Source organism: Pteronotus mesoamericanus, unplaced genomic scaffold, assembly GCF_021234165.1.
Source record: "Pteronotus mesoamericanus isolate MK-2021 breed Mesoamerican mustached bat unplaced genomic scaffold, CSHL_Meso_final scaffold_174, whole genome shotgun sequence".
Lineage (NCBI taxonomy): Eukaryota > Metazoa > Chordata > Mammalia > Chiroptera > Mormoopidae > Pteronotus > Pteronotus mesoamericanus.
In genome coordinates this window covers 4,130,224-4,156,574 of record NW_026555309.1, presented here as the reverse complement: position 1 = coordinate 4,156,574, position 26,351 = coordinate 4,130,224, and the positions used below count along the sequence as shown (strand labels likewise).

The window sequence follows — 26,351 nt, the reverse complement described above, 5'->3', positions numbered from 1 at the left end:
TCAAGCAAATCATTTGATTCTTGATTAATTATTTGTATGGGAAGATCTACAGTAGTGATTCTCAAAGAGGAGTTCCTCGATGAACAACATCAGCATCATTTGTGAATGTGATTGAAATACAGATTCTCAAACCCCACTCCGGACCTATAGAAGCAGAAACTCTGCGGAGGGGGTTCAGCAATCTTTCTAATATTTAAAAATTTCTTGTGGATTCTGATGCATGCTGAAACTTGAGAACCACTGATCCATACCATCTCCAAGTTCTTTTTTAAATCTAAAATTTAGTGTTGGGCAGCACTGACAAATAAACTTGAGTAGAGTAGGGCAAATTATGGTAGCTCATAAATATTGAATTTTAGGGTTATGCTTAGAGTTGATTATTTTCTCTGTGTATCTATTATGCTTGGAATTTAACAGATTTATTATAAGTAGCTCACTTTCTTATGGAAGATCATCTATAAGACACTCACTTTTTAAGAATTGTGAATATTGAGGAAAAACAAACAGGAACAATAAAGAAATAGAACTTTGTATTGCAGTACTCAACAATAACATGCTCTGACCTGCAAAAGTATTTTAGAATGTTCTCACCTTTTAGATCTATAAAGATACCATCCCCCATATCTTCTGAGTCAGGTTCTATCTTCTCTAGATCCCTTTCAGAACTGAGTTCGCCCTGCCAACATCTTAAAATCCACCTTAAAGTTGCCCTGCACTCTTGTTTTTCCAGGAATATCTTAAAACCTCACTTAGTTAATGGAACAAGTTATTCATAATTTCTTTCAAATCCTTAATGAATCTATGGACTAAGGCATTAAGGATTACTCCTCTCAATTAACGACATTCCAGTTAAGCTTACATTAGCTTAATCTTTTAAATTTCTTTACATTGTTAATACTCTCCAATAAACATCTTTCAATGACTAAATTCCACTCAATTATTATTGAAGCAGGAGAAATCTTCTCTATGAGTATATATTTTAGAATTCCTTAGCAGTGAAAGGTGTTTTCAAACTCTTTAGTACAGCTTTTTAAAGAAAGATTTTATTTACTTATTTTTTTAGAGAGGCGAGAAAGGAAGGAGAAAGAGAAAGACAGAAATACTGATGTGAGAGGGAAACATTGAGCAGTTGCCTCTAGTACTCATCCAGACTGGGGACCAAGCCTGCAATCTAGGCCCGTACCCTGAAGGGGTATCAAACTGGTGACCTTTCACTTTTGAGCCACACCCATCGCTGCTTCTGTACAGCTTTTTTTCCAACAACTACCCTGTACCTGGCTGGCCCATCTTTTTTCCCTTTCTGCCATGTGGCCCCAAAGAACAACCATGCTAATCTTGGTCCTATCCTGGGGGCATGACCATCTGGTCCTTCCGTGATGGGTCCCCCTGAGGGCAGGAGAGCCCCACTGTCCCCTCAGCTCCTGCGGTCCTGTGGGCAGGCAGGAGGGTGGTGGAGTGGGGAATGCCCAGAGTGAAGAGTACAGCTTTAAGGTATATTACATAACAAAGGCAGTTAGCAGCCCATGCCTTCCTGAAAGGAAAATCTTGGAAGCTGCAGAATTGTGTGCCTGACTGTGAGAAGTACAGTGACTCATGACATAGCTGGGGGAAGCTCATACAGTGCCTGTGTGAGCTACAGGGGTGGGGGTGGGGCGGATGTCTTCCGCAGATGCCCGTGTGTTACTGGGAACTCTTGCCCTGCTTGTAGATGGCAGCCGAAAGAGGGTCAAAGACACTGGGGAGCTGACAAAAATGGCAGGCGCTATGTATCTCAACTCTATGAGATACAATTGCGATATAATTAAATTCCACAAAGACAGTGTGCTACCGAATTTCTTAGCTTCATTTTATTACAAGAATACTTTTATTCAATACATTACAAATATAGGTATTAATAGTTTTAGAACTTTGATGAAAAAATATAAGCAGGTATTATATTAAATGTTATCATACCACACAATAATAATTGACTGAGAACACTTGTACACAGGGGGTAAGTCCCTTCATTTTTTTTTTCTGTAAATCAAACTGTACCCTGGGAAAACTAATCTGTGGTGTGTAAATTCAGGATAGCAGTTACTGGGATGGGGAGGAAGAGACCTTTGTGATACCTGTAGTGTTCTTTATTCTGATCTGCACTTGGTTACTTAAATGCTTTTATTTTCTGAAAATTCACTATGATTTGGATAGTTCTCTCAATGTAGTACACTTCAATATAAAGTTTATTATGTTAAAATTAGGTCCTTTTTGTCTGGTCAAGATGGAGGAGTAAGTAGACATGCTTCACCTCCTCCTGCAACCACAGAGAGAATGACAGCTATACCTCAAAACAAATAACAACCAGAACTGTCAGAAAATCAAACTGTATGGAAGTCTGACAACCAAGGATTTAAAGAAGCCACATTCATCCAGATGAGTGGGAGGGGCAGAGCCATGGAGATATGGTGTCATGTGGAGGGGTGGTGGCGGCGGTGGAGTGGGCAGTCCCACTCTCATGTGCAGTGGATAAGAATCAGGAAGGATACATTGGGAGTGAGTGTGTCCAGCCCATAGGCCAGACCTCACAGCCCAGGGTTTCAGTGCTGGGAAGATAGATCCCCATAACTTCTGGCTGTAAAAACCAGTGGAAGTCGGCGGAAGAAACTGCCAGATTTTCAGGAGAGTCCATTTAAAGGCCCTGCACGGACTTTGAATGTAAGCAAACCCACCCACTCTGGGATTCACCACCAGGGCAACAGCTGGAAGGGCACTAGTTGCATATGGGAAGTGCGTGAAGTGACTGGAAATGGGGCAAGTGCCAGGGAAACCTCCAGAAACCAGGGAGCAGCATTGTCCCCTCTCCAAGCCCTCTGCCCCACAGAGCCATAAAGCAATGAAGCAGGTTGTCCATGCCCTGCTGAGTACCTAAGGCTCCACCCCACACAATTTACAGGTGCCATTTCTTAAGACAGGGAGTCAAAATGGCTCTACCTATTACACAGAAACAAACACAGGGAGACTGCTAAATTGAGGAGAAACATGACCCAAATGAAAGAACAGATCAAAACTCCAGAAAAAGAATGAAAAAAACGAGAGATAAACAACCTATCAGATGCAGAGTTCAAAATACTGGTGATCGGGATGCTCAAAGATCTCATTGAGTACAGCAAAACCAAGGGAAGAAATGGAGGTTACACTAAGTGAAAGAAAGAAAAATCTGTGGGGAACCAACAGTGGAGAGGGTGAAGCCGAGAATCAAATCAACGATTTGGAACACAAGGAAGAAAAAAGCATTCAATTAGAACAGCAGGAAGAAAAAAGAATTTTAAAAAAATGAGAATAAGATTAGGCACTTCTGAGACAACTTTAAACAATGTTGTAAACAACTTTAAACACTGAAGATCAAAACTATGAATATTAAAAGGGAAAAACACCGACAACTATCCACAACTGAATCTAAAAAAACTAAACAAACAACAAGAATAGGAAGAGAATGATAGATATGAAGATCATTTGGAGTGTTATCAGCTGCAAAGGGGAAGGAGGGGAATGGGGGGAAAAGTAAAGGGATTAAGAAGCATAATTGGTAGGCACAAAATAGGGGGATATCAAGAATAGTATAGGAAATTGAGAAGCGAAAGAACATATATACATAACCCATGAACATGAACTAAGGTGGGGATTGCTAGAGGGAAAAGGGGTACCAGGAAAATGGGGGCAAAGGGGGAAAAATGGGACAACTGTAATAGGATAATCAATAAAATATTTAAAAAATTCAGTCCTAAATATAAAAATAAGAAACTGTACTTTGAAATTTTTCCTTTGGGCTAAAAGAGGTTACCATTTCTTATTGGTTTCTTAGTAACAAATGCTTCTCTTTGGTGAAAATGAAATTTTATTTTATCACCTACTTATTCTCACAGAGTTCACCTTCTCTCTTGGTGTGACATAACAAAAAGTTTGGAGTCTTTAATTGGCCTCCAAAGCAAGTAAAATCTCATTTAGAATCATTTCATTGATTGTTCTAATCTCTTTCATGTTTTCATTTTGAACTGATGATTTGTCGTTCCACTCGGCTTTTAACAGAGCTGTTGGGAGGATGAAATAAGACGTGGTATGAAAGCGCTTTAAGCACCAGACTAACAGTAGGTACCATCACCACCATCGTCATCACCACCACCACCATCATCACTATCATCATCGTGTTTGCTTATTTTTAACCTAGACTATAAAATGTGAGCTCTTTGAGATGCTTGTCTCCCCCTATGGTTGGTTATTCTTCTTATTTCTTATATCATGAACACTAGAATGTCTCCTGAGAGGTTTAGCAAGGAATACCCAGGTCAGAGATGGCCAGTGTGTGGCAGGCTTACTCATTTACCATCCACAGTGAAGGCAGACAACATGAATCAATGCCGGAGCATGGAGTTTGCCTCAGAATTCTTTTCAGCACTGCATCCTAATTGTTTAGATTTAGTATGTAAGTGCTTGCCCAACCCTGGTGTAGGCACTACAGCCATTTTCCCACGGAGATAAAATATAGATTTGTAGCATTAGGTGATAAAAAAGCATTGTAAGGAACTATCTAGTCCAGTGTTGTCAAAAGTGGCCCCTGAATCAGCACATTGGGATCACCTGGAAACATGTTAGAAATGTTAATTCTCACTTACAACTCCATCCACCCACAACCTACTAATCAGATATTCCAAGGATGGGACCCTGTAATCAGAGTTTTAACAAGACCTCCAGTGATTTTGGTGAGTAATAAAGCCTGAGGACTACTACTCTAGTTCGATGCCATTGGTTTTTGTTAATGAAGAACATTAGTTCTATAGGCGTTAAGCCTTTTTCTGAAAGTTGTCCATGGAATTAATTACCAAACAGAAACAAAACTCAACTTCCTAATCCCTGGTTGCTGAATTGGATAGCAAGTTGAGGATTTCAACAAAATAAACAAAACAAAACGCTTCCACTATTTTTCTAGCTTAAAATTCTAAGTGAAAATTTTTGTCATTTCCCAGCATCTTTTTGGGGCCATCCCACCAACATTCTTTGTCTATGTGGTTCAGGTGTAGCCTTGAACAGGCCCATACCCTGGTTTGGCCGGAGCACCCTGCACTTCCTTTACTCCTGCCTAGAATACAGACACCAGAAGTCACTTGTATCTGGAACTACTGTAGTCTTTGGTACCATCCTGTAGAAAAACTGTGTCTGAAAGTGAACTCAGTACAGATAAAATTGTCACAGAGCTTTAGTGAGAGTGAGAGAGACTGAGTTCTATGGCATTGTTTCAACTTCAGCTCTAGCTGAACCTGGAAAGTAGAGTAAGCAGCTACTAAATTTTATGATATATAAATGCCCCCACCCAGTTTTTGTTTTGCTTGAGGCAGATATGAGTTGCTTTTCTGTTCTATAAAACCAAAGAGCTGTGGCTAATTCTTTGGCAATATGTATTGTATTAGTACCTATGGTTTAGACACTGAAGAATGTTGGTTGTGCAGGACAAGATTTCCACGTCATTTTTTTTAAAACAGAGGATCCTTTAAGAATGCTGAATACTGTTTAACTCTGTGGTACTAGATCGCCTAGTACACTGATGGGACCAGAAACACATTGTGGTCCATATTCCTGCAAATATGTAATGTATTCGGAACAGAGTCCCTGGGTAGCCATGTCACACTTCATTTCATAATAATGAGAGGCAAAGATCTCTTCTTGGGTGCGCTAAGAACTATCAGTCTAAAACTAAACAATTCACAAAGGTCAATCCTTTGTCAAGACTGATCTTCCATAGTGGTATGAAGACCCTTAATACATTCCTCCATTGAATATCTGATCTGATGGAAAAGTATGATGAAACACTTCTACTACCATCTTGTTCTCTCTCCTCCAGTTTCTTCTATCTCCCCACCCACTGTGATCTGTGAGACCTATTTCTTGATAATTTCCCTTTCTCCCCCTCTTTCCTCAAAATAAAGGTCTCTAGCTGCTATCCCCACTGCTACAATGAAACAGCTTCTCTTTTTGAAGCCTTACTTAGTTTCTGTAAGGAGACCAGCTTCTGATTCTTCTTATATCCCTTCTATTTAAACAACCCCACCTGCCCTGGCTGATGAGGCTCAGTGGGTTGGGCATTGTCCCACCAAATGAAAGGTCAGTGGTTCAAGGAACATGCCTGGGTTGCGGGCCAGCTTCCCAGTTTGGTTCTTGTTTGATGTCTGACCAGGGCACATGACAGCTGGGAGCATGTGAAAGGCAACCAATCTCTTGCACTGATGTTTCTCTCCCTCTCTTTCTCCCTCCCTTCTCTTCTCTCTAAAAATAAATAAAATCTTTTTTAAAAACTTGTTTAAATTAAACAGCACTTGCCTTCTCGTTGTGGGCTTCTCCTCATCTAACTTGTTCACTTATGTTGCTCTTCACTTGGGTTTTTTCCACATTGTTCCTCACTCCATAATTTTTCTCTTTTCCTGTGATTTTAAATATTACCCCTCCAATAAATCTGGACTAGACCTCTCTTCTTGGCTCACACCTAATACAGTCAATTAAAATACCCCACAGAGTCTTAAACTCATCATGTCCAACACTCACAATCTTCATTATCTCCCCACATCCGCCTGGTCCCCTCTGCACGATCTCATAGGTTAACACCCCCGCCCACCCTTTACCCCATCTGCCCACCTAAGCTTCCCTTGCCCACCTTGGCTCCCCCTCCACCACTTCCCACTCCCAAGTGTCAGATCACAAAACACTGCCTTATTTTACTGTCCATGTAGTTATTAAATCCCTCTATCACCGTTAGTTTAGACTCATTATTTCTTACTTGAATTACTGTAATTGTCTTTTAATAGGCTCCTCTGTCTTTGACTCTTCCCTGGTCACACTCACCAAATTGATTCCATGTAAAATATAAATCTGTGTTGCCATTCTGCCTCAATATGTTCAGTGGCTTCCAATGCCTGCAGGAAAAGACCATGTTCCCTACCATGGCACAGGGACAGACCCTTACGCACTCCAGGAACATGAAATTAATTCATTTTTTTTCCCTTATGGAGCTAGGTTTTGCCTCTGTGTTTTTGCCCATATTCTCTTCTTTGCCTGAAATTTCTCCCACCCTTCCTGCTTACGATTAGTCCACATTAATCTGCTAAAAATCAGGTGTGACCTTGACCAGGATGCCATTCCTAACCATTGTTGCCTGGGCTAGGGTTTTGTTAACCTGAAGTGTCTCTCCCTTTCTGCATGTGCTACTTCATTCTTATCATTTGTTTATAGGTCTGCCTCTGCTTTGAACTGTGACCTCCTGAGAAAGCAGGGACTGCATCTGTTTACGTCTGTGACTGATTCAAATAAAGGTTTAGTAACTGTTCCTGGAATGGATGAATCAGAGCATCAGCTAGGTTTATAATGCATGAGTGTCCAGGAAAACGATTTATCAAAAATATGCCAGACATAGGCCTACTTAATTGCAACTGTTTTAAATGGACCATACTGTCTGCCATCAAGATCACCAGAGTGTCATTAGCTCTAATTATCTTCCTGTGTTTAATTGATACTTAACAAGGTAGAGCATTAAAGAAGATATTTTATTCCTTTAATATTTCCGTAATAACATATTGCATGATTGCAAATTCAGAATTACAGCTTTGTGGCCTGAGAAGGTACAAAGCAGTATGTCTAGAGGGAAAGTACTTTTCAAACATACCTGGAATGTTTAGAAAACATAAATTATGAACCTTCTTGGCAAAATACAAATATCTTTTTCTTTTAATCTGTTCCTATCTAATATTCTTTAATACATGAAAGCTAAGAATCAATAAAAGACACTGCAAATGTTATTGCTGAAGAGTCCTACAGGATGAAAAAGATAAATTTTGACCCTGTTAATCGCCCAACTGCAAAGGTGTTGAGAGTAGACTGTTGGGTGATAATTAAAAAGATCACACCTCATGAATAGATAGAAAAGGAACCTCAAGTGCCACAGCTTGGGCTGGTGAAACCAATCTGGACCTAAGTCACTAACAGGTGAGGTGGGAGAGGGAGCGCCCTTGCTCAAGGCCAGTGAATAAATGGGTGGGGTCTAATTTTCAGAGATCCAAACTTACAGAACCAGGGTGCTGGAAAGGAATTTCATTTAAATATGTGTATTAGAGCCACGGGAGCCTGTGGGTAAGTGCTGGCCTTTACATTCTTTTGATTACATTCTTTTGCTAAACTCTGCCATTCAGTGAGCACTGACCATAGCCTGGGCAATTTTCATACACTATTTAATTTTCACCATAAACCTATCAGGCAGTTCTGTTATGACACCACATTTTACAAGTGACAAAACTGAAACTTAGAGAGATAAATGACTTGCTGAGGTCTTTAATTGGAAGAGCCAGGATTGAATTGCAAATATTTGGACTCTCACCCACACCAAAGTGTGATTATATCAGCTGCACCAGCAGCACCTGGAAACATTTTTGAAAGGTTAACTCTTGGCCTCTGCTCCAGATCAACAGAATCAGAAATCCTGGGGTGTAGACTGTATGTAACATGCTCTCCTGGGGAGTCTGATGTACTTAGGGTTGAGATCCATCATATTATACTGTAATACCATCTGTTAGAGCAGTGCTTCTCCAACTTCAACATGCATACAACTTACTTGGAGAGCTCCTTGAAACCCAGACTCCGATTCAATAGGACTGGGGTAACCCCTGAGATTCTGCATTTCTAACCAGCTCCTGGTAGTACTGGTATCACTGGTTAGTGAACTACTCTTTGCCTAATAAAATTCCAGAATGTAACTCTCAGTAAGCCAGGTCGGCTTTGTTCTCTATTGTAATCCTGTTTAGAAGAGTACCTGACCCACATTTTATGTTGAATAAATGAATACACCAGGAGTCACATCTGTCTGTCTGAGTTATGGATTGTTGATTTGGTATGAATCTACTTTTAACTTGACATGCATCTGCCCAGCCTGCCTTTTCAAATTTCTAATAAAACTAGTCATTTATGCTCAGGAGTTGTCATGTTGCCCACTGACTTGACAGACTTTTTATTGTTCTAATCTTTTGTGTGAATATGGCACTTTGAATTCCCCTATGGCAAGTGAACATATAATATGTTTCGGAAAAAGTTTGTAAAAGTAGGAAAGGGAGGCTAGAGAGAATGGACAGGAACTAAATGGGTGTAATAAAAAGGAACACCCAGGAAATGGATGAGTCACAGTTGGCTGAGCCTCTGAGTATTGCTTAAACATCTCCTGTAACCCTTGGCTTAAGAGTTAGAAAAGCAATGGACTGCTCTTTCCACTAGCTTAGCTTGAAGCTGTTGGGAGAGTTTGAATCAAAGTTAATATAAATATTATAAAACCACATTAGCAACAATAACTACAGTCATGCAATAAACCTTGAATGAAGCCCTAATAAACTGATAAAATGATTGGCCAGAGAAAAACAACATGAGTATAGAAATGGGGTGGAGGGGGAGATTGCTGCCTACACTCCTCTGGTGAGTGAAAAATAAAGTTCTCTAAACCTTAACAAATGTCTTGGTCCTAAAAGGAATGAAGTATTTTGTAAGAAGCTTATGGGGCACAAGGCTACTGCTCTTCCTAAGTAAAATACTTTAGTACAATAAATTTTGTAAGTATCTGAGTTGGCCAAACAGTGATAAATGCTGTGTGTTGAGTGTAATGGTTAGGCTGCAATGATGTACACGGAGTAATTCCAAAAATTGATTTTGGAAGCATTACAAAACTCAAGAACAAGTCTTCATTGTGTTGCTCATTTTACTAGAACTTCTTAGCAGAACTGAGACTAATGCTACAGTGTAATAAATTGGTGGCATAAATATTACTTCTATTTTGATTAAAATTTAACAAGTTGTAATGAAGAGATACAAGAGCCCTTTTAGGCATTATTGACCACATTTAAGAGATCAAACAGCAGAGTAAGAGAAAATGACTTCCAGGCATTCTCAAAATTAGTTTTTAACTATAATTCTTTGAACTAATAGTCATAGAATATTTATGTAACTGGGGCAACTTAATATTCTAAACAATGACATTTCCTCAGAGCATTGCTCTGAAAAGAGGAATATTAGAATTTTATGACTAGATGGTACTGGTATCTTTTGATATAAAAATCTGATAATCCCTTAAACAGCAGTTTTCTGTATGATTGCTATTATATCTCATTAATTCAATCAGTGAAGTGTATAACTGAAGTTCTAGGAATATGTCATTTTTTGGATGTCAGAGTCAATATAATTGCCTGTTTAAAAATTAAGACTATTTTTTGAGCAGTTTTAGGATCATAGCAAAATTGAGGGGAAGGTACAGAGATTTCCCATAATCCCCTGCTCCCACATATGTATTGCTTCATCCATTAGCAACGTCCGCCACCAGAGGGCTACGAATGTTACAATTGATGAACCTACATGACACATCATAATCACCCAAAGCCCCATAGTTTACATTAAGGTTTACTCTTGATGTTGTACATTCTATGGGTTTAGACAAATGTATGATGACATATATCCATGATTATAGTATCACACATCCTCCTCTGAGCTATATCAATTGACCCCTCCCTGCCCCCACCCTCAATCCCTGGCAACCACTCATATTTTTATTGTCTCTACAGTTTTCCAAAATGTTACATTGATGGAATTATACACAATGCAGCCTTTTCAGATTAGCTTATTTCACCTAGTAATTTGCATTTATGTTTCCTCTATGTTTTTCATGGCTTGATAGCTCTTTTCTCCTTAGAGCTGAGTAATGTTCCAACATCTGGATGTACCACAGTTTATCTAGTCACCTACTGGAAGATACCTTGGTTGCTTCCAAGTTTTGGTAATTATGAATAGGACTGCTATAAACATTCATGTGCACAAAAATTTTCAACACTTTTAGATAAATACCAAGCAGCAAGATTGCTTAATCATATGGTAAAATTATGTTTTCTAAGATACTGCCAAACTGTCTTCCAAAGTGGCTGTACCATTTTTCATCCCCACCAGCCATGAATGTGAGCTCCACATTTTTGTCAGGATTTAGAATTATCACTGTTCTGGATTTGGGCCATTAGATGTGTACTAACATTTCATTATTGCTTTAATTTACATTTCCCTGATGACACATCATGGGAAGTATCTTTTCATATCCTTATTTGCTATTCTTGGTAAAGTGTCTATTCAGGTCAGAATTTTTAATTGGATTATTTGTTTTCTTATTGTTGAGTTTTAAGAAATCTTCATATATTTTGGATATTAGTCCTTTATCAGATGTGCCTTTTGCAAATATCTTCTCCCAATCAGTGACTTTTCTACTCATTCTCTTGATGTTGTCTTTTGCAGGGCAAAGATTTTTCATTGTAATGAAATCCAGCTTATCAATTTTTTTCATTGATTCTGCCTTTGGTGTTTTATCTAAAAAGTTATCACCATACCCAAGGTCACATAGGTTTTCTCTTATGTTATCTTCTAGAAGTTTTATAGTTTTACATTTTACATTTAGGTCTGTAATCAATTTTGAGTTAGTTTTTGTGAAGGGTGAAAGGTCTGTGTCCAGATTGATTTTTTTGCCTATGGATTTCTAATTGTTTCAGCACCATCTGTTTAAAAGACTATCTTTGCTCCATTCTACTGCCTTTGCTCCTTTATCAAAGCTCAGTTGAATACATATAATTGTTTTTGAAGCATAGAAATATAGCTGGTAGACCTAAATAGAAGAATGCCACCAATTTGGGGTAAATTGACTTAGCCAAGAAAAAAAGTTAAACATCCTGATTCATTACATGACATTACAGGATATTCCAAATATCTATTACTTGTTGCACTAGATATTCCATATGCAGTCAGACCTCCTTCAGGACTCAGGATTTATTACCTGAACACTACAGGTTCTACCAGGAGAAAATTCTCAGATAACAGTGCCCTCTGGGGACTCAAGCTGAAGAGAGCCACCTTGCCCAGCCACTTCCCAGGGCAGCCTGCACGCAGTGACTGAACAATGTGGGGATATAAAGGCCCAATCCTTTGGCCCCAACCAGGGACAATTCTGAAGGACCATTTCAGCTTCAGAGTGCCTGGGGTTTTCATTGGAAATAACTGAACCCCAGTTTAACTTCTCCTGCTGCCCTGCTGCCCAACTTTCTTTCATAGCTTCTTTTCTTCAAATGTTGACCGCAGGGGCAGTCACTCCCTAGTAAGTCTCCTGCATGTTGATCTCTAGGTCAGAATCTGCTCCCTGGAAAAGCCAACCTACAACCATTAGTAACTGAATGTCTCATTGAATGACCAGGTTATTGAGAACTAAGAACGGAAGTAACAGGGCTAAAAGTGGGAGTTCTGGAATGAGGTTGTGATGCAGGGTGCTAGAATTACTAAAAATGACCCTAATTTCTCACTGTCTGAACAGTGGTCTCCCCACCCCCTGCTCCCTGCAGGAGGAGTTATTAGTTATTGGAGGAAGGGCTGCCATGTCCCAGGGCCCCAAATTCTCTAGAGGTTGAGCAGCACATAATCCTAGACAACTCCAATAAACAGCCGAAACCCTAACCAGGAGAGCTAGCACAAAAGTGGCCTGATTACTTCTCCTGATAAGGTACTTTCTTACATCTACCCTACAAATGCAGGACAGAGAGAGAGAAGGTTTCCTTCACTGCAGCATAGGCTATCCCTGCCCCACAATCTTCCACATGTCTAGCAGACACTCTGACCTCCTCAGGTCTCTCTGAGGATGCAGAGGAGGAAGGAAGAGCAGTGGCTTCTCCTCTCTCACTGACACTCACCTTAGACAGCTTTCCCTTTCTCCACTGGTCTCCACCTTCCCCTATGCTAGTGTTGGTGTGAAATTTATTTTGAACCTTCATGGCTGATAAATGGAGGCCCAAAGAGGACCCTCATTGTACAGTAAACAGTGTCACTACAGAGGCAAACATTCTGCTTAGTACCATTTGTGACTTTTTAATTGAATATTTTATTGTTCTATTATAGTCATCCCAATTTTTGCCCCGTTGCTCTCCACTGCCCCGCTTGTCCCCCACTCCCACAGTCAAGCCCCACCCTGTTGTCCATGTCTGTGGGTCATTCATACATGTACTTTGACTAGTTCCTTTCCCTTGTTTCCATCCTTATCCCTCTTCTCCTTCCCCTCTGGTCACAATCAAAAAAATCCTCGCCCAAGGATATGTTTATTGTTTTTAGAGAGAGAGGAAGGGGGAGGGGAGGAGAGAGAGAGAAATAGAGGAAGAGAAACATTGATCAGTTGCCTTCTGAACATGCCCTGACTGGACATTGAACCCACAAACATTTGTCGAACCTGCAAACTTTTGGTGTATGGGATGATGCTCCAACTAAATAAGCCATCTGGCCAGGGCCAATTGTGATTTTTCTGAAATGTCAAAAGGGGTTGATGGCTAGACTGGGGAAGGAAACTATCCCAGCAATGAAGAAAGGTCACTGGGAGAGCCACTGGAGGCACAACCATGGTGTCTGGATATCCTCAAAGCCCCAAATAGGACAGCCTTGTGTGAGAAGTTGTCAGTGGCTGTTAAGAGCTGAGTGCTCACTGCAGTGACCCTGAGGACTTCTTCACTGTTGCCAAGACAACAAGCTAAATGGTATAAGGAGCTGCACCCTAGATGGAGGAGCTGCGCCCAGCTCAGCCTCCCCTGTGACCATTGGCTTCCTTTTCTTGGAAGGAGGGACTGAGCCCTTTAAAGTATCCCCATGTCTTCAGTGCTTGGGCAGGCAGAGTTCGCAGTAAAAAGCTACCTCCCCATCCAGATATCATCCTGACTGCAAGATGGCCTGACACTTTCCCCCAGTCGAGGTGAATTTAACTTGCTTAATAGAAGGAAAGAGGAACAAAGGGATCAAGGCCATCCATTGCTCTGTGCGATGATGGAAGTATATCTATATTCTCTGCTCTGACCCTGGCCTTATACATCTCCCCTTATTCCAGGAGAGGTTACTCCCTAATCAGAGCTATAGGACTTTGCAGAGTTTATCCCAGATCCTGGTACATGACAAGTGAAGGCTCAGATAGGACCCACCTTGCCCCACAAAAGGTCTAGTACTTCTCACAAAAGTAGTTTATAAGCTTATGTATTGCTTTACCTTTTAAAGCACATTCACATGCATTAACTCAGTAAGTCCTACATTAGCCTAGTGAATTTGGTCAGGGACATCTTATATAATCCACATATTTTTAAAGAAGAAAAATTAGAACACAAGGTTGGATAAAGGACATTTTCCTTCTTGATTTATGAAAAATTGCTATAAATACAGAGAACTTGAATCACAGATAGTCATACATGTAATGAATTTTCTTTTTCAAAAAGATAAAATTAAATGAAGCTTGTATTACCTCAGAAAATCCTGGAAATATGGTCAGCATAATTATAGGGCATGAAATAAACTTTACAGCTTACTTTAAAACTCCCTTTGATAAGAGCTTTAAGGAGAGAGAGATCAAGTATTCAGAGGCTTAGATGAGAGGAAGTTGGAGAAAAGGAGTTCGAGTTAAGAGAAAGTGATTTGATTGATAGTAGACAACATGTGAGTCTATGACTGGGCGTTTTAAGGTAAGGCAGGGAGCCCTATGTAGTCCAGAAATGCAAAAGCAATCTTAAAACTGTGCCCCTGAGACACTGCATGTGGAGCCACCCAGGACCAGTGGGCACTCCCAGAGCAGTGGGTAGGTGCTTCCCCTCTTCTGAAATGCCTGCTCCACTTCTTTTCTTATTTCAATCAAATTAGATTCATTCAAGAAATACATGCTTATCAAGGCCCACTAGATATTAACTGGGGGCCAAATAGGAATAAGCCCCAGCTTTAGAAACAGACCTGCTAATTACTCTTCACACTAGTAGGGCAGGTGATTAAGATAGGATTTCTAGTCTTGTACTTTTTTTTTGAATTATTGGTTTATTCATTTTATTTTCATTGGTTCGAATTTGCACCATCTGCACGTTTATTGTCCATTTAGAGACTTAGGTGCACAGCATTTTATACCCAGAAGTAAAAACAAAGCATATAGAGAGACTGGAATAAATATTGAATATTTTAAAATTGAACTTATTGGGGTGACATTGGATAACAAAATCACATAGGTTTCAAGTGTACAACTCAACAAAACATTATCTTCATTGCATTGTGCCCACTGCCCAAAGCAAATTCTCCTTCTGTCCCCACTTATCCCCCCTTTGCCCATCTCCACCTCCCCCCACCCCCTTTCCTTCTGGCTATCACCACACTTGTCTGTGTCTATGTGTTATCTAGTCTTGCATTTTGAAGTGCATGACCAATGACTGCTTTATCTGAGAATTAGCAAATAGTGTACCATCTAAATAGCTGCATATAACTGCTGTTTATTAGGAAGGGGGATCACCCCACTGAGTCAATCTTACTACAAAATTAGGAAGGGGCATGAGAAAAAAAAGAACATGAGTTTTATTTATGCTGATTCTGAATCGCGCTGAACTATGCCTTGACTTTGCTTCTATGATAATATAGCACCAAAACCCTAAGCAACATTGCCTCTCTGAATTTGTTACTTTTTACAGAATCATTGGTCCTTAAAAGTCAAAAGGAGCCCAGAGACTGACTACCCTCACTTTCATACAGCACAGAAAATCCTTCCCCAAAGGTTTGACAACATCCATACAAACAGGAAGTAGAGTTTCATCTGCTTCCGTTGTTTGCACTGAAGGGATCTACAGCAGTACAAACACTGTGGCACATTGCATTCTAGGAAGTGAACATCCACAGGGAGCCTTTCTGGGGTACAAAGACACTTCTAGAAACCTTGGAAAGCTCCCATGCCACCTCTATATCAGATGTGCTCATAAAGCAGATATTTTCTAGTTTTAATTTTTGTAAACTCTCAGATGAATTAGGCTAAATATCTCTGAGCTTTACTCATAATTGCTACAGTAGGTAATTTGTGCATTTGGTAACAGTAATTTAGAGTTATTAATGAAAATGAAGGCTAATTTAAAAAAATGCAAACATCTAAATTTAGGCTAAGGTGAAAACACAGAATATCATGAGTGAATTTTATCTGTTTTATTTTTCTATTCTAAGAGACACATTATTTTGGTTGTAATAAGAAAAAAAGCACATTGTCACACACAGACTTATATTGTATATTCATCGAACATACCTGCAACCCTTCAATGGCCAATTTGAGAATGGAAGGTGTCAGTTTGGAGGCTTGTTTGAAGGAAAAATTACTCCAGTCTATAATTAAAAGGAACCCATTTATCTGAAGTTCCGGATCTTCAATAAGGACTTCCAATGACAACAGGATGGCCCGGAGGATGTCTGTGAAGGAGTTCCTGCAGCCAGAGCAGAAAGGAGAGGCTGTGCATGAATATTAGCAAGTGATGGCTCTTTGTTTGTGAAGTGCTGGTCTTCTCACTCCACTGTGTCGTGAGCCCAGCCTGCAGGGTAACATCAATATTTTGAACCCAAAGGGACAGAAAATGCATTTGCTAAACTTCACAGGATCAGCGCTCTGCCCCAAGATGCACAGGATGAAGCTTCCCTGTGATTTGACTGTACCAGGACCCCAAACTTTATAAAGCGTTTCTGTTTTGTTTCCATAGGTCGCTCTGCTCTGCCTCCACCACAGCTCTGATTGCCCTTTACTGAAATACCTCCCATACCCCTCTCTTTCCCTCACAGAGCTTTCATCTCTTTCAGGTCAGGGACGGGGCCATAATCACAGTTGTGTCCCAGTACCTAGCTACTCAAGGAATCATTGCTGAACAGATGAGGTGAGACCTTAATCAGGGCGCTTATTTCAATTAAACCTTTTATTCCTTTTTGTTTAAAATCTTGATAAAAATGTAGAAAACAACCATATAATTGATGATATTTTTGAATTTCGATTCATGGGGAGAGAAAAATAAATCATGAAGAATAGCTTATTTTCATTGAAGGTTTACAGAGTGTGATTTGGGAAGGAAATTGTTTTGAGTCCCTCTGTAACTATGACAACAGGCAGACCTGAATACAAACTAGAGTGTTAGGTGTTTTCCTCCGTATCCTATATTCCTATTCACCAGCTGATTTTTATTTTAAATAATTTTTGGACTTGAAGAAAAGGTGACATTCACTCTTCTACTCCCAACAAATTACCAGAACTATATATTTAAGATCTTAGAGGATTCAATGTCTTTTTTTTTCATGGTAAATAGGAAAATATAACCTTGGATGACAAGTAATGGCAAAATCTGTTACTTCCTTTGGACTATCATTAAAATTGGAAATCATATCTTCTTGTGAAATCAGTGTGAAATGATGAGATTCTTGAACATTTAAATCTGGTTCAAATTCTAATCCAGTCTAGTGATTCTAGATTTAAAATCAGGAAATTTGTGATAGAACAGTAAACCAGTAAATACTCACTGAATGCTTATTACAAACTTAGTATTGTGTTTCATACTTGAACTTATAAAATAGTATGTTGTATTTCTACTTTTGTAAAGCCCTTTGTTGAGTTGGGGTAGGAGATTAACAAGATAAATTGAAAGGAACTGATCAAATTTGAGTACTTAGGGAAGAGTTTATGTAGGGATAAAGGCTTGGAATAAGCCTTGAGAGACAGATAGTATTTTGATAGATTATTGGGAGAATAAGGGACAATATATTTTAGGAGTGATACAAGTGAAAGATAAAGATATGAGCTTATTCTGTTTCTGTACAGTTCCTTTTACTAAACATTTCTTCATTATATCAAGTTGAAATTTTATTCCCTTAAATCCCCCCTTTGGGTGTGGTACTGCTAAAAAGAAAAAACTTCAGGTCTTTCCATACCACACACTTTCAATTATCTGAACATGGTGGCCATGACACCCCATATAATCTCCAGATTTAAAAATGTATTAATAACTTTAACCATTTCTCCAAGAAAATGGTTTTTTATACTCTTCTCATCATTGTTGTTTTCTTTCAGATATATTTTAAGTTTTAGGGATGTCAAATTCCTATTATTGTAGGATAAAGTTTTCATTAGGGCTTTGTTTGGTTTTTGTTTTGCATTCATATCAAACATGATCTAAGACCAAAGTTTTTTTTTTACTCAGACCATTAGAAATTGAGTTGAATGGAAGTAGTCCCAAACCCATGTGTAGTGGATAAAATTTTAGGAGGGATATCTCAGGAGGAAGGAGTCCCAGCCCAGGGTTCCAGTGCCAGGAAGATAAGTTCCCACAACTTCTGGCTGCAAAACCCAGCAGGGATTGAGTCAGTGGAAGAAACTTCTGGAGCCCCAAGAAGTTCCTCTTAAAGAACCCATACACAGATTTACCTACTCAGACTCACTGCCTCTGAGCTCCAGTACCAGGGTAACAGCTTGAAAGGCACCAGTGGAATACAGGGAGGAACTGAAGTGTCTGGCATCAAGGCAAGCAGAGGCTATTTTTTCTTTTTTTAACCCTTTCCCCTCAGAGCCAGAGAGGCAGCAAGCTGGTGCCATATCTGAGACTCCATCAGATACGGCTAACACAGTTTGACCTGCCTTGGAGAGCTCCAGAGACTCTGGCCTACCCAACTTATAGGCCCACCCATACTGCTTTTCCATATTAATGGCTGGTCTCTCAGCTCATGCTTCACATCTTCCTAAATTCTCTCAAACAAGAAACAGCTGGCCTCAGTGAGCCCCAGGCCTGGCATAGCAGCAGCCAGCCCAGATTCACATTTTGCCAAGCACAAGTAACAGCCATGACATTTTGCTTTATAGCTCAGGCAAGGTGGCTCTGGGCAAAACACAGGTAGGGGCTGACCTTGGCCTGCACCACCCAGGAAACCCCAGGGCTAGTACACCCAGTGGACAGCTACAGACCACATCAGAGCACCACCACCCTGCCCCTGCACAGCCAACCTTCCATGGAGGGTGGAGGTTGGTGGTAAGTGGTCACAGCCAATCCTTTCATCTTACTGGCTTGGGTAAACCCCTCCTATTGATCTTCCAACAGCAACCAAGGCTCAACTACAAGAGCAGAGTATACTTAGTTCACACAAAGGGCACACCTGGAGTACCCAGGTTGGGTGATGGGGGAGGCTGTGCCATTGGCCCCTACAGGACACCTACTCCATTAGGCCATACGACAGAGATACAGAGTAAAAGCAGCTCTATCTAATACATAGAAACAAATACAGAGAAGCTGACAAAATGAGGAGACAAAGAAACATGGCCCACATGAAAGAACAGATAGAAAGTCCAGAAAAAGAGCTAAATGAAATGTAGATAGCAATCTATCAGATGTATAGTTCAAAAACACCTGGTTATAAGGATGCTCAAGGAACTTAGAGAGGACCTCAGCAGCGTAAAAAAGATCCAGTCAGAAACAAGGGATACAGTAATTGAAATAAAGAACAATTTACAGTGAAACAACAGTAGAGTGGATGAAGCAGAGAACCAAATCAATGATTTGGAATATAAGGAAGCAAAAAACAACCCATCAGAACAACAAGAAGAAAATAGAATCCCAAAAAACATGAGGATAGTATAAGCAGCTTCTGGGACAACTTTAAGATGTCCAACATTTACATCATAGGGGCATCAGAAGAAGAGAAAGAGGAAGAAATTGGAAATCTATTTGAAAAAAATAATGATAGGAAACCTCCCTAATTTGGTGAAGGAAATAGACATGCAAGTCCATGAAGCACAGAGAGTCCCAAACAAGATGGATACAAAAAATCCCACTCCAAGACACATCATAATTAAAATGCCAAGGTTAAAGACAAAGAGAGAATTTTAAAAGCAGCAAGAGAAAAGAAGTTAGTTACTTCCAGGGGAGTTCCCATAAGGCTGTCAGCTGATTTCTCAAAAGAAACTTTGCAAGCTAGAAGGGATTGGCAAGAAATATTCAGTCATTAAAAACAGGTACCTATAGCAAAGATTGCTCTACCCAGCAAAGCTATCATTTAGAATCAGAGATCAGATAAAGAGCTTCCCAGACAAGGAAAAACTAAAGGAGTTAATCATCACCAAACCATTATGATATGAAATGTTAAAGGGACTTGTTTAAGGAAAAGAAGAAGATCAAAACTATGAACACTCTAATGGCAAAAATACATATCTATCAACACATAAATCCAAAAAACAAACTAAGCAAATAATAAGAACAGAGGCAGAATCATAAATACAGAGAGTGTTTCAATGGTTGCCAGATGGGAGGGGTATGGGGGGAATGGGAGAAGAGGTGAAGGAATTAAGAAATACAAATAGGTAGTTAGAGTAGCCATCGGGATGTAAAGTACAGTATAGAAAATGGAGTAGCCAAAGAACTTGACGCATGCATGACCCATGGACATGAACAATGGTGTGGGGATCGCCTGAGGGAGTAGGGGGTGCTGGGCGGAGTAGGACAAAGGGGGAAAAAATCAGGACAACTGCAATAACACAATTGATAATATATAATTTTTAAAAAAACCCCAAGTCTTTTTTAGAGATACAGCTTTGTATTAGAAACATCGATTTAAGTGGGACATGGAACCAAAAATGATGAGTTGAGACAATTCCAAATGGAAATATGGGTATGCCCAATGGTGAACTAGAAATGACCATTAGAAAATTAGAGCGTCTGATCCCAGATAAACTTTCTTAAGAAGAGTGCACACATGGAAAAATTCGTAACTGAAAGCCTAAGCCTTAGGTAAAGCCTACATACAGTACTGAGGTTGAAGAAAGAAGAATTGAAGAAATAAAAAGTAAGGGTTTCAATACAGTACTGTGTTTAAAAAGGGGAGAGTATTTCAAGAGATAAGGATATGATAAATTGCATTACTGACTGCAATTCTTCATTTCTGAGCATCCACACACTAGCTATGTGTTGACTTCATTAACAGTAAAGTGTATTGCCCACCCCATGGCCATGTGACTTGATTTAACTGGTGGCATGTGATAGAAATGATGATATGCCAATTGTGAGTCTAGCTCCTAAAGACCTCATTGCTAATTGTTCTTCTGTCTTCTGCCATTGCCATAGTAAAAACATATTACAACTAGCATGAATGAAAGAGAAGCGTAAGAAATACAGACCAGTGACTCCCCAGCCAACTAGCAGATCTTCAAAAGAAGAAGAGACATACAGCTGAACCCAATGTAAGTAAACTCTAGCTGTCCAACAGATGTGTGAGCTGTAATAAATTGTTGATTTTTTTAAGTCACTGAATTTGGGGATGGTTTGTTACACAGCAACAACTATCTAATATTAGAGGGTAGATAACCAAGTCAAATACAACAGAAAGATTTGGGAGAATAAAGAAGGAGAAAGGGTAATTGTATTTGATAGCAAGTAAGTCTTTGGAGAATTTTGAGACAGCCCTTTTAGTTGAATTAGGAAGATGAAAATTGTTGATTATTAAGATTTTTAGCAAATCACTTAATCATTATCTCATTTGACTCTCATACAAATGAGAGACAGTGCCTCTTGCCATCACATACCCACTTAGATAAACTCCCAAAAAAAGACATTAAATTTGCCTAGAAACCTGGAAACTACGCTTTTTCAAGACCAAAACCTTATTGCAAGATAAGCATTGGCAGTGAATGAAGAATTATATTCATGGGATGATCCCAGGAGAAAAGTGAAAAGACTTCTTTATAGTTGCCAAATGTTCAAATGCTTCTCTTTTCCAGAGGAAATTGGTGGGCATAAAAAAGTTGAATAAAATGTGTCTGAAGTTATGAGTCTTTACCCCTGTTGGGGAGCTTGACCCCACCTCATACATGAACTGTGATATTTATCTTAAATTCTGTACTTCTTGGCTGCCTCATATGGATTTCCTTATCATTTTCCTCTTTTCTATTTTGACATCTTGGACTTGTGAAATCATCCCAGCTTTTTGTATTTTAAAATACCTGCCCGACCAAATATTTAATGTAGTTACTCCACCTTCAAGCAGGTGTAGCATAACTCTCCACTCCTTAAGTGAGGGTTGAGCACAGTGACTTCCTTCTAAAGAGGACAGTGTGGGAAAGGTAAAAAAGAGTATAGTGGAGAAAATTGGCAAACACTTCCTCAGCCATGTGGTTAAGGCCAACATCAACAGGAATAAATCATGATGATAGTACTTACTCTTGATATGGTGATGAAAATGGTACTTTACCTCTTTGGTCTTCCTCCCCCAAAAAACATAACCCCAGATTAATCAAGAAGAAACACTAGACAAACGCAATTGAGGGGCATTCATGCGTACTCCTCAAAATTGTCATTTATAAAAAGCAAGGAAACTCTAGGAAACTGTCCTAGCTGAGAGGAGCCTAAGGAGGCATGAAGACCAAATGTAATGTATCTTGAATGAGATCCTGGGACAGAAAAGAGGTGTTAGGTAAAAACTAAAGAAGTCTGAATCAATTATGAACTTTAGTGGCTAATAATGTATCAAGATTGGTTCATTAAGTGTAATAGATACACTATACTAATATAAAATGTTAATAATAGAAGAAACTGGATGTGGGGTATAGGGAAACTTCTGTGTTATCTAAAATTGTACTAAATAAAAGTTTATGTTTTTAAAAACTGCTTCCTAGAGTCTGTGATATGCTATGGTAAATTCCCATGTAATCTGCCAAGGCGAGTTACCGTCTAAGGTTTCTATGCAAACCAGAATGGTCATGAACAATACAGCAACTTCAGGCAAGTTGTGGAAATGAGAACAGAAGACAACACTTCCAGAATTTCTTCATTCTACGAACTCGTTTAGATTTATACATTGTTGAACTCTAAAAACCTAGAGTTTTCTAGAGGAAAGCTAGAGGGGAAAAATTATTTTCTATATTGCTTATAATTACAGCTCTATCAGCGCACTTTAGCACTTGTATCAAAATGGACTAATTGAGACAAACAGATATTTACATTTCCTTGATCCTTTTCTATATTTGCTTAATATTTATACATTCAGTTATGGATTATTTCAGTTTTAGATGGATAATTAAAAGCTCAAATGTGATTAATATATGGGAAAGCACTACGTAAACTGCAAATTGCCAATGAAATATAAAAAACTGTTATCAGAATACAGAAAATTTCAATTTTTCCCCTCAAAATGTTAATTTTACATTAATTAGAACTTATTAATGGTTTATCTACAAGAAGTTCATAATTGTATTGTGAGAAATTAAAGATTATGAACAGTGACTTATTTGTAGGTTCCGCTGTTGATTACATGAGTTGAGCACCTAACATCACTTCTTGAGGCTTTAAAATATGTCTCAGCATAATACAAATGAGATGCAAAACAATGGAAAAAAAATAAGTGCTTACCAATGAGAAGATATTTATGTTTCAAGAAGTGACTTTTTCATGCTTTTAATATTTAGTGAAGAGCCTAGAACCTAGATCCCAGAGCTAGACTCATACAAGAAAAAGGATGCTAAGTGTGATCAGGTGAACATATACAGATATGATATGGTTGCCAGTAACACTATTTCTCAGAAGAAGGAGTAGGAAGCTTGTAGTCAATCCTGAAATCACAGTTCTTATTCTTATGCTAATTTTTCTGCATATCATAGCTATGCATATCATAGCTATGATCTGCAGAAATCTGTTGAAATTAGTAGTTAAAGCTCTTTGACCAGTTCTGTCTTGCAACCTTTTAACTTCACACTCAATATCTAGAAGTGTTTACAATATTCTTCCTTAGACTACAAATTAGCTTTGCAAATAGTTTACCACTAAATACCTATTCAGAAGCATTACATCAAGGTATGCTTCTTTACCTCTTCATCCCATCTGGAGCTTCTTTCACAGTTAATTACTAAAATAACCAGGGTATGGCCTTCACAGTTACTGAGGATTTTGCCACTCATTGGATAGTAGTGATGAAGCCAAAGTGGAGGGGAGCATGGGCTCCACCTGCGGCTCCTCTGGTGCACTCTGGACTCTGGACTGGGGATGAACCCTCTTTCAGTAAAGTGTCAAAAGGGCCTGTGTTCAAGTGCTTGACCTCCTGGTTCTGCCACTCACCAAGCATACAACTATGGGTAGAAGACTGAGGTTCATCAAGGGGTAACGTCCTGTTCCTCTATGTAGAGGTTGTTGCAAGAGTTCTCAAAATGAAATGTGCAAAGGAGTTTTGTGAATTGGAAAGCACATCTCAACTGGAGGCCATATTTGTATTTGCACAGATTATAGGTCTACTCCTCCTGGGTGCACTACTTCATAGTGGTCATGGCAGCAGAAGAATGGGTAATGCGCAGAATTCAATTGTGTTCTGTCCAGGTAAACCTATTTTCTCTCTTTTAAAGCTGAGGGTCTTGGAAAAATGGTCTGGAATGGGAATTCTGGTGATATATTTTCCTCAATGGGTTCTAATAATTCCTATGTGAATCAGGTTTTAGCTGGACAGTCTCTTCATGTGTCATTGTGCAATAAGGCAAATGAATCCACATTTTCTAATGAGGTAATCCAGAAAAAGTAAAATATATAAATACATTTGTGTTCTTAAGATATTAGGCATAAGGAAGATGCTAATAAAAATGTTTAGCTTTGCTGTAGGAGAATTAATATTTGCAAGAGCTTAATATTAAGTTTCCTACCTTGAATATTAGCTGGAAAGTCAAATTAGACAATTACTTTTCTCAGCAGGGATGATCACCAAGAGAACAGGAGCCTGGGATTTAATGTTGCCTCATGTGGTTTGATAGGCTCATAATCTCAAGAGAAGAAAGAAAGGAAGAAAGGAAGGAAGAATAAAAAAGAATAAAAGAAAAGAAAACCTTGAGATTAATTTTTTAATTTCTATTAATTTTATCCGGTTCCAGTTTATAAAGGAGAGATTTGGATTTATGTTGGATAAGGAGCAAATTACAGCATATCATACTTTCTGAATTTTTGGTTCAGTTCAGGCCACAGAACCTCAGCTAAAATGGTGTACCTTGTATATTTTATAAAAGCAAGTACAGCCATTTCAAAAGTTCTCTGTCTCTACCCTGTATGACAACAATATATGGGAAGAGTAAAGGACAATCATTATTAGTCCCAACCCACCTCCAACTCAACCATAGGCTTACAGAGGACAGGACTCAAAGGGTAATGCTTTCTAACAATGCCCTGGTTTTAAACTAGACTAGAGAAAATAACACGACAATGTTTTCTTACTCAAGTGAAACATGAGGCTATGTCTCTCTAGACCAATCCTGACAGGTCTACCCATCTCTGGTTATAGACACAAGAACACAAAGCCATACCCACCACTCAAAATAACAGAAACTAAAGCTCTCACATTTTATTTTTCCAGGTTCTTTCTTGTTTGTATATCTGTGATGAACAAAAATATAATGTATGTGTGTGTACATATACAAAAATTCACCATTTAGAGTTTCCATCATTCACTTTTTTTAAAATGAAAAGATGGTTTGAATAGATAAAACCAATATTTTATCACATTTGGCCCAACACTTTTAAATTTTTATAAGAATTGAACATACTAAAATTAACATTTATTGGCTCACTTACAGAGCTAATGCAGTTTCTTACCATTTAATGTCTTCTTTTAAAAATTTTGAGGTATCCAAAACTGAATAAGGGATCAGAAATCATTTGTTCAAAGATTCGATGAAGTTCTATGTTACAGAAGATATATAAGATAACAGGGTATTTTTTACCTTTCTGCTAGTATGGAAACTGGTAGGAAACATTAAAATATATGTACATGGAAGGCAATGAAGCAAAGTCATTAAAAGCATGAGATCTGGAGTTAACAGATTCTGTTTTTATATTCTGTCTTTTCTGTACAAGCTTAGCGATTTACTTTATCTCTCTGTGGTTTAGTTTCCTCATTTGTAGAAGGAGAATCATAACAGCAGCCTCACTGGTAACGATAAAATGAGATAATGTACAATATACAAAGACACAGCAGAGCAACCGACTCAAACTAATCCAGAGATGGAGCTGATGGTCATCGTAGTTTTCACTATTACATAAATGCATATGACAGCAGGTAGAAAATTATAGAGGTTGCAAAGTGTTTGGGAATTACAAGGAAATAGCACTTACGGCTGGAGGATTTTGGAACATTTCAATTGGGCTGTGAAGAGTGTGAAGGTTTGGACACTGGACATAGAAGGAGCCACATAAACGGTAAGATCTGCAAGTGTAGAGACTATTGAAAGTTTGCGTGTGCCACAGGGTGAGTGAAAAAGAATGTAGAAATAGGGTTAGAACTGTGATCCATCTTCATTCTGCTTTCCAGGAGAACTACTAGCTATCTATGCAGGAGAAGGAAGCAACGGCACTTATGCTTTAGGAAGATTTGGACTGACAACAGTGGTTATGTAAGTTGGGGTCAGGAGGTTGCAGTGAAATGGTTTAATTAAGAGGAGGTGATTGTAATACATTAGGTTAGAGCTGAATGGAAATGAT

General features: G+C 38.9%; 1 protein-coding gene across 2 annotated transcripts in view; it reads right to left on the bottom strand.

Annotated features, from left to right (window-relative positions):
- Window positions 1-26,351, bottom strand: part of CLVS1 (clavesin 1) — a 162,571-nt gene that overhangs the window by 77,574 nt on the left and 58,646 nt on the right. For both annotated transcript variants that reach the window (XM_054590188.1, XM_054590187.1), the window contains exon 3: window positions 16,139-16,313. In XM_054590188.1, coding sequence (XP_054446163.1) covers window positions 16,139-16,313 — 175 coding nt within the window. The remainder of the gene's footprint in view (window positions 1-16,138; window positions 16,314-26,351) is intronic.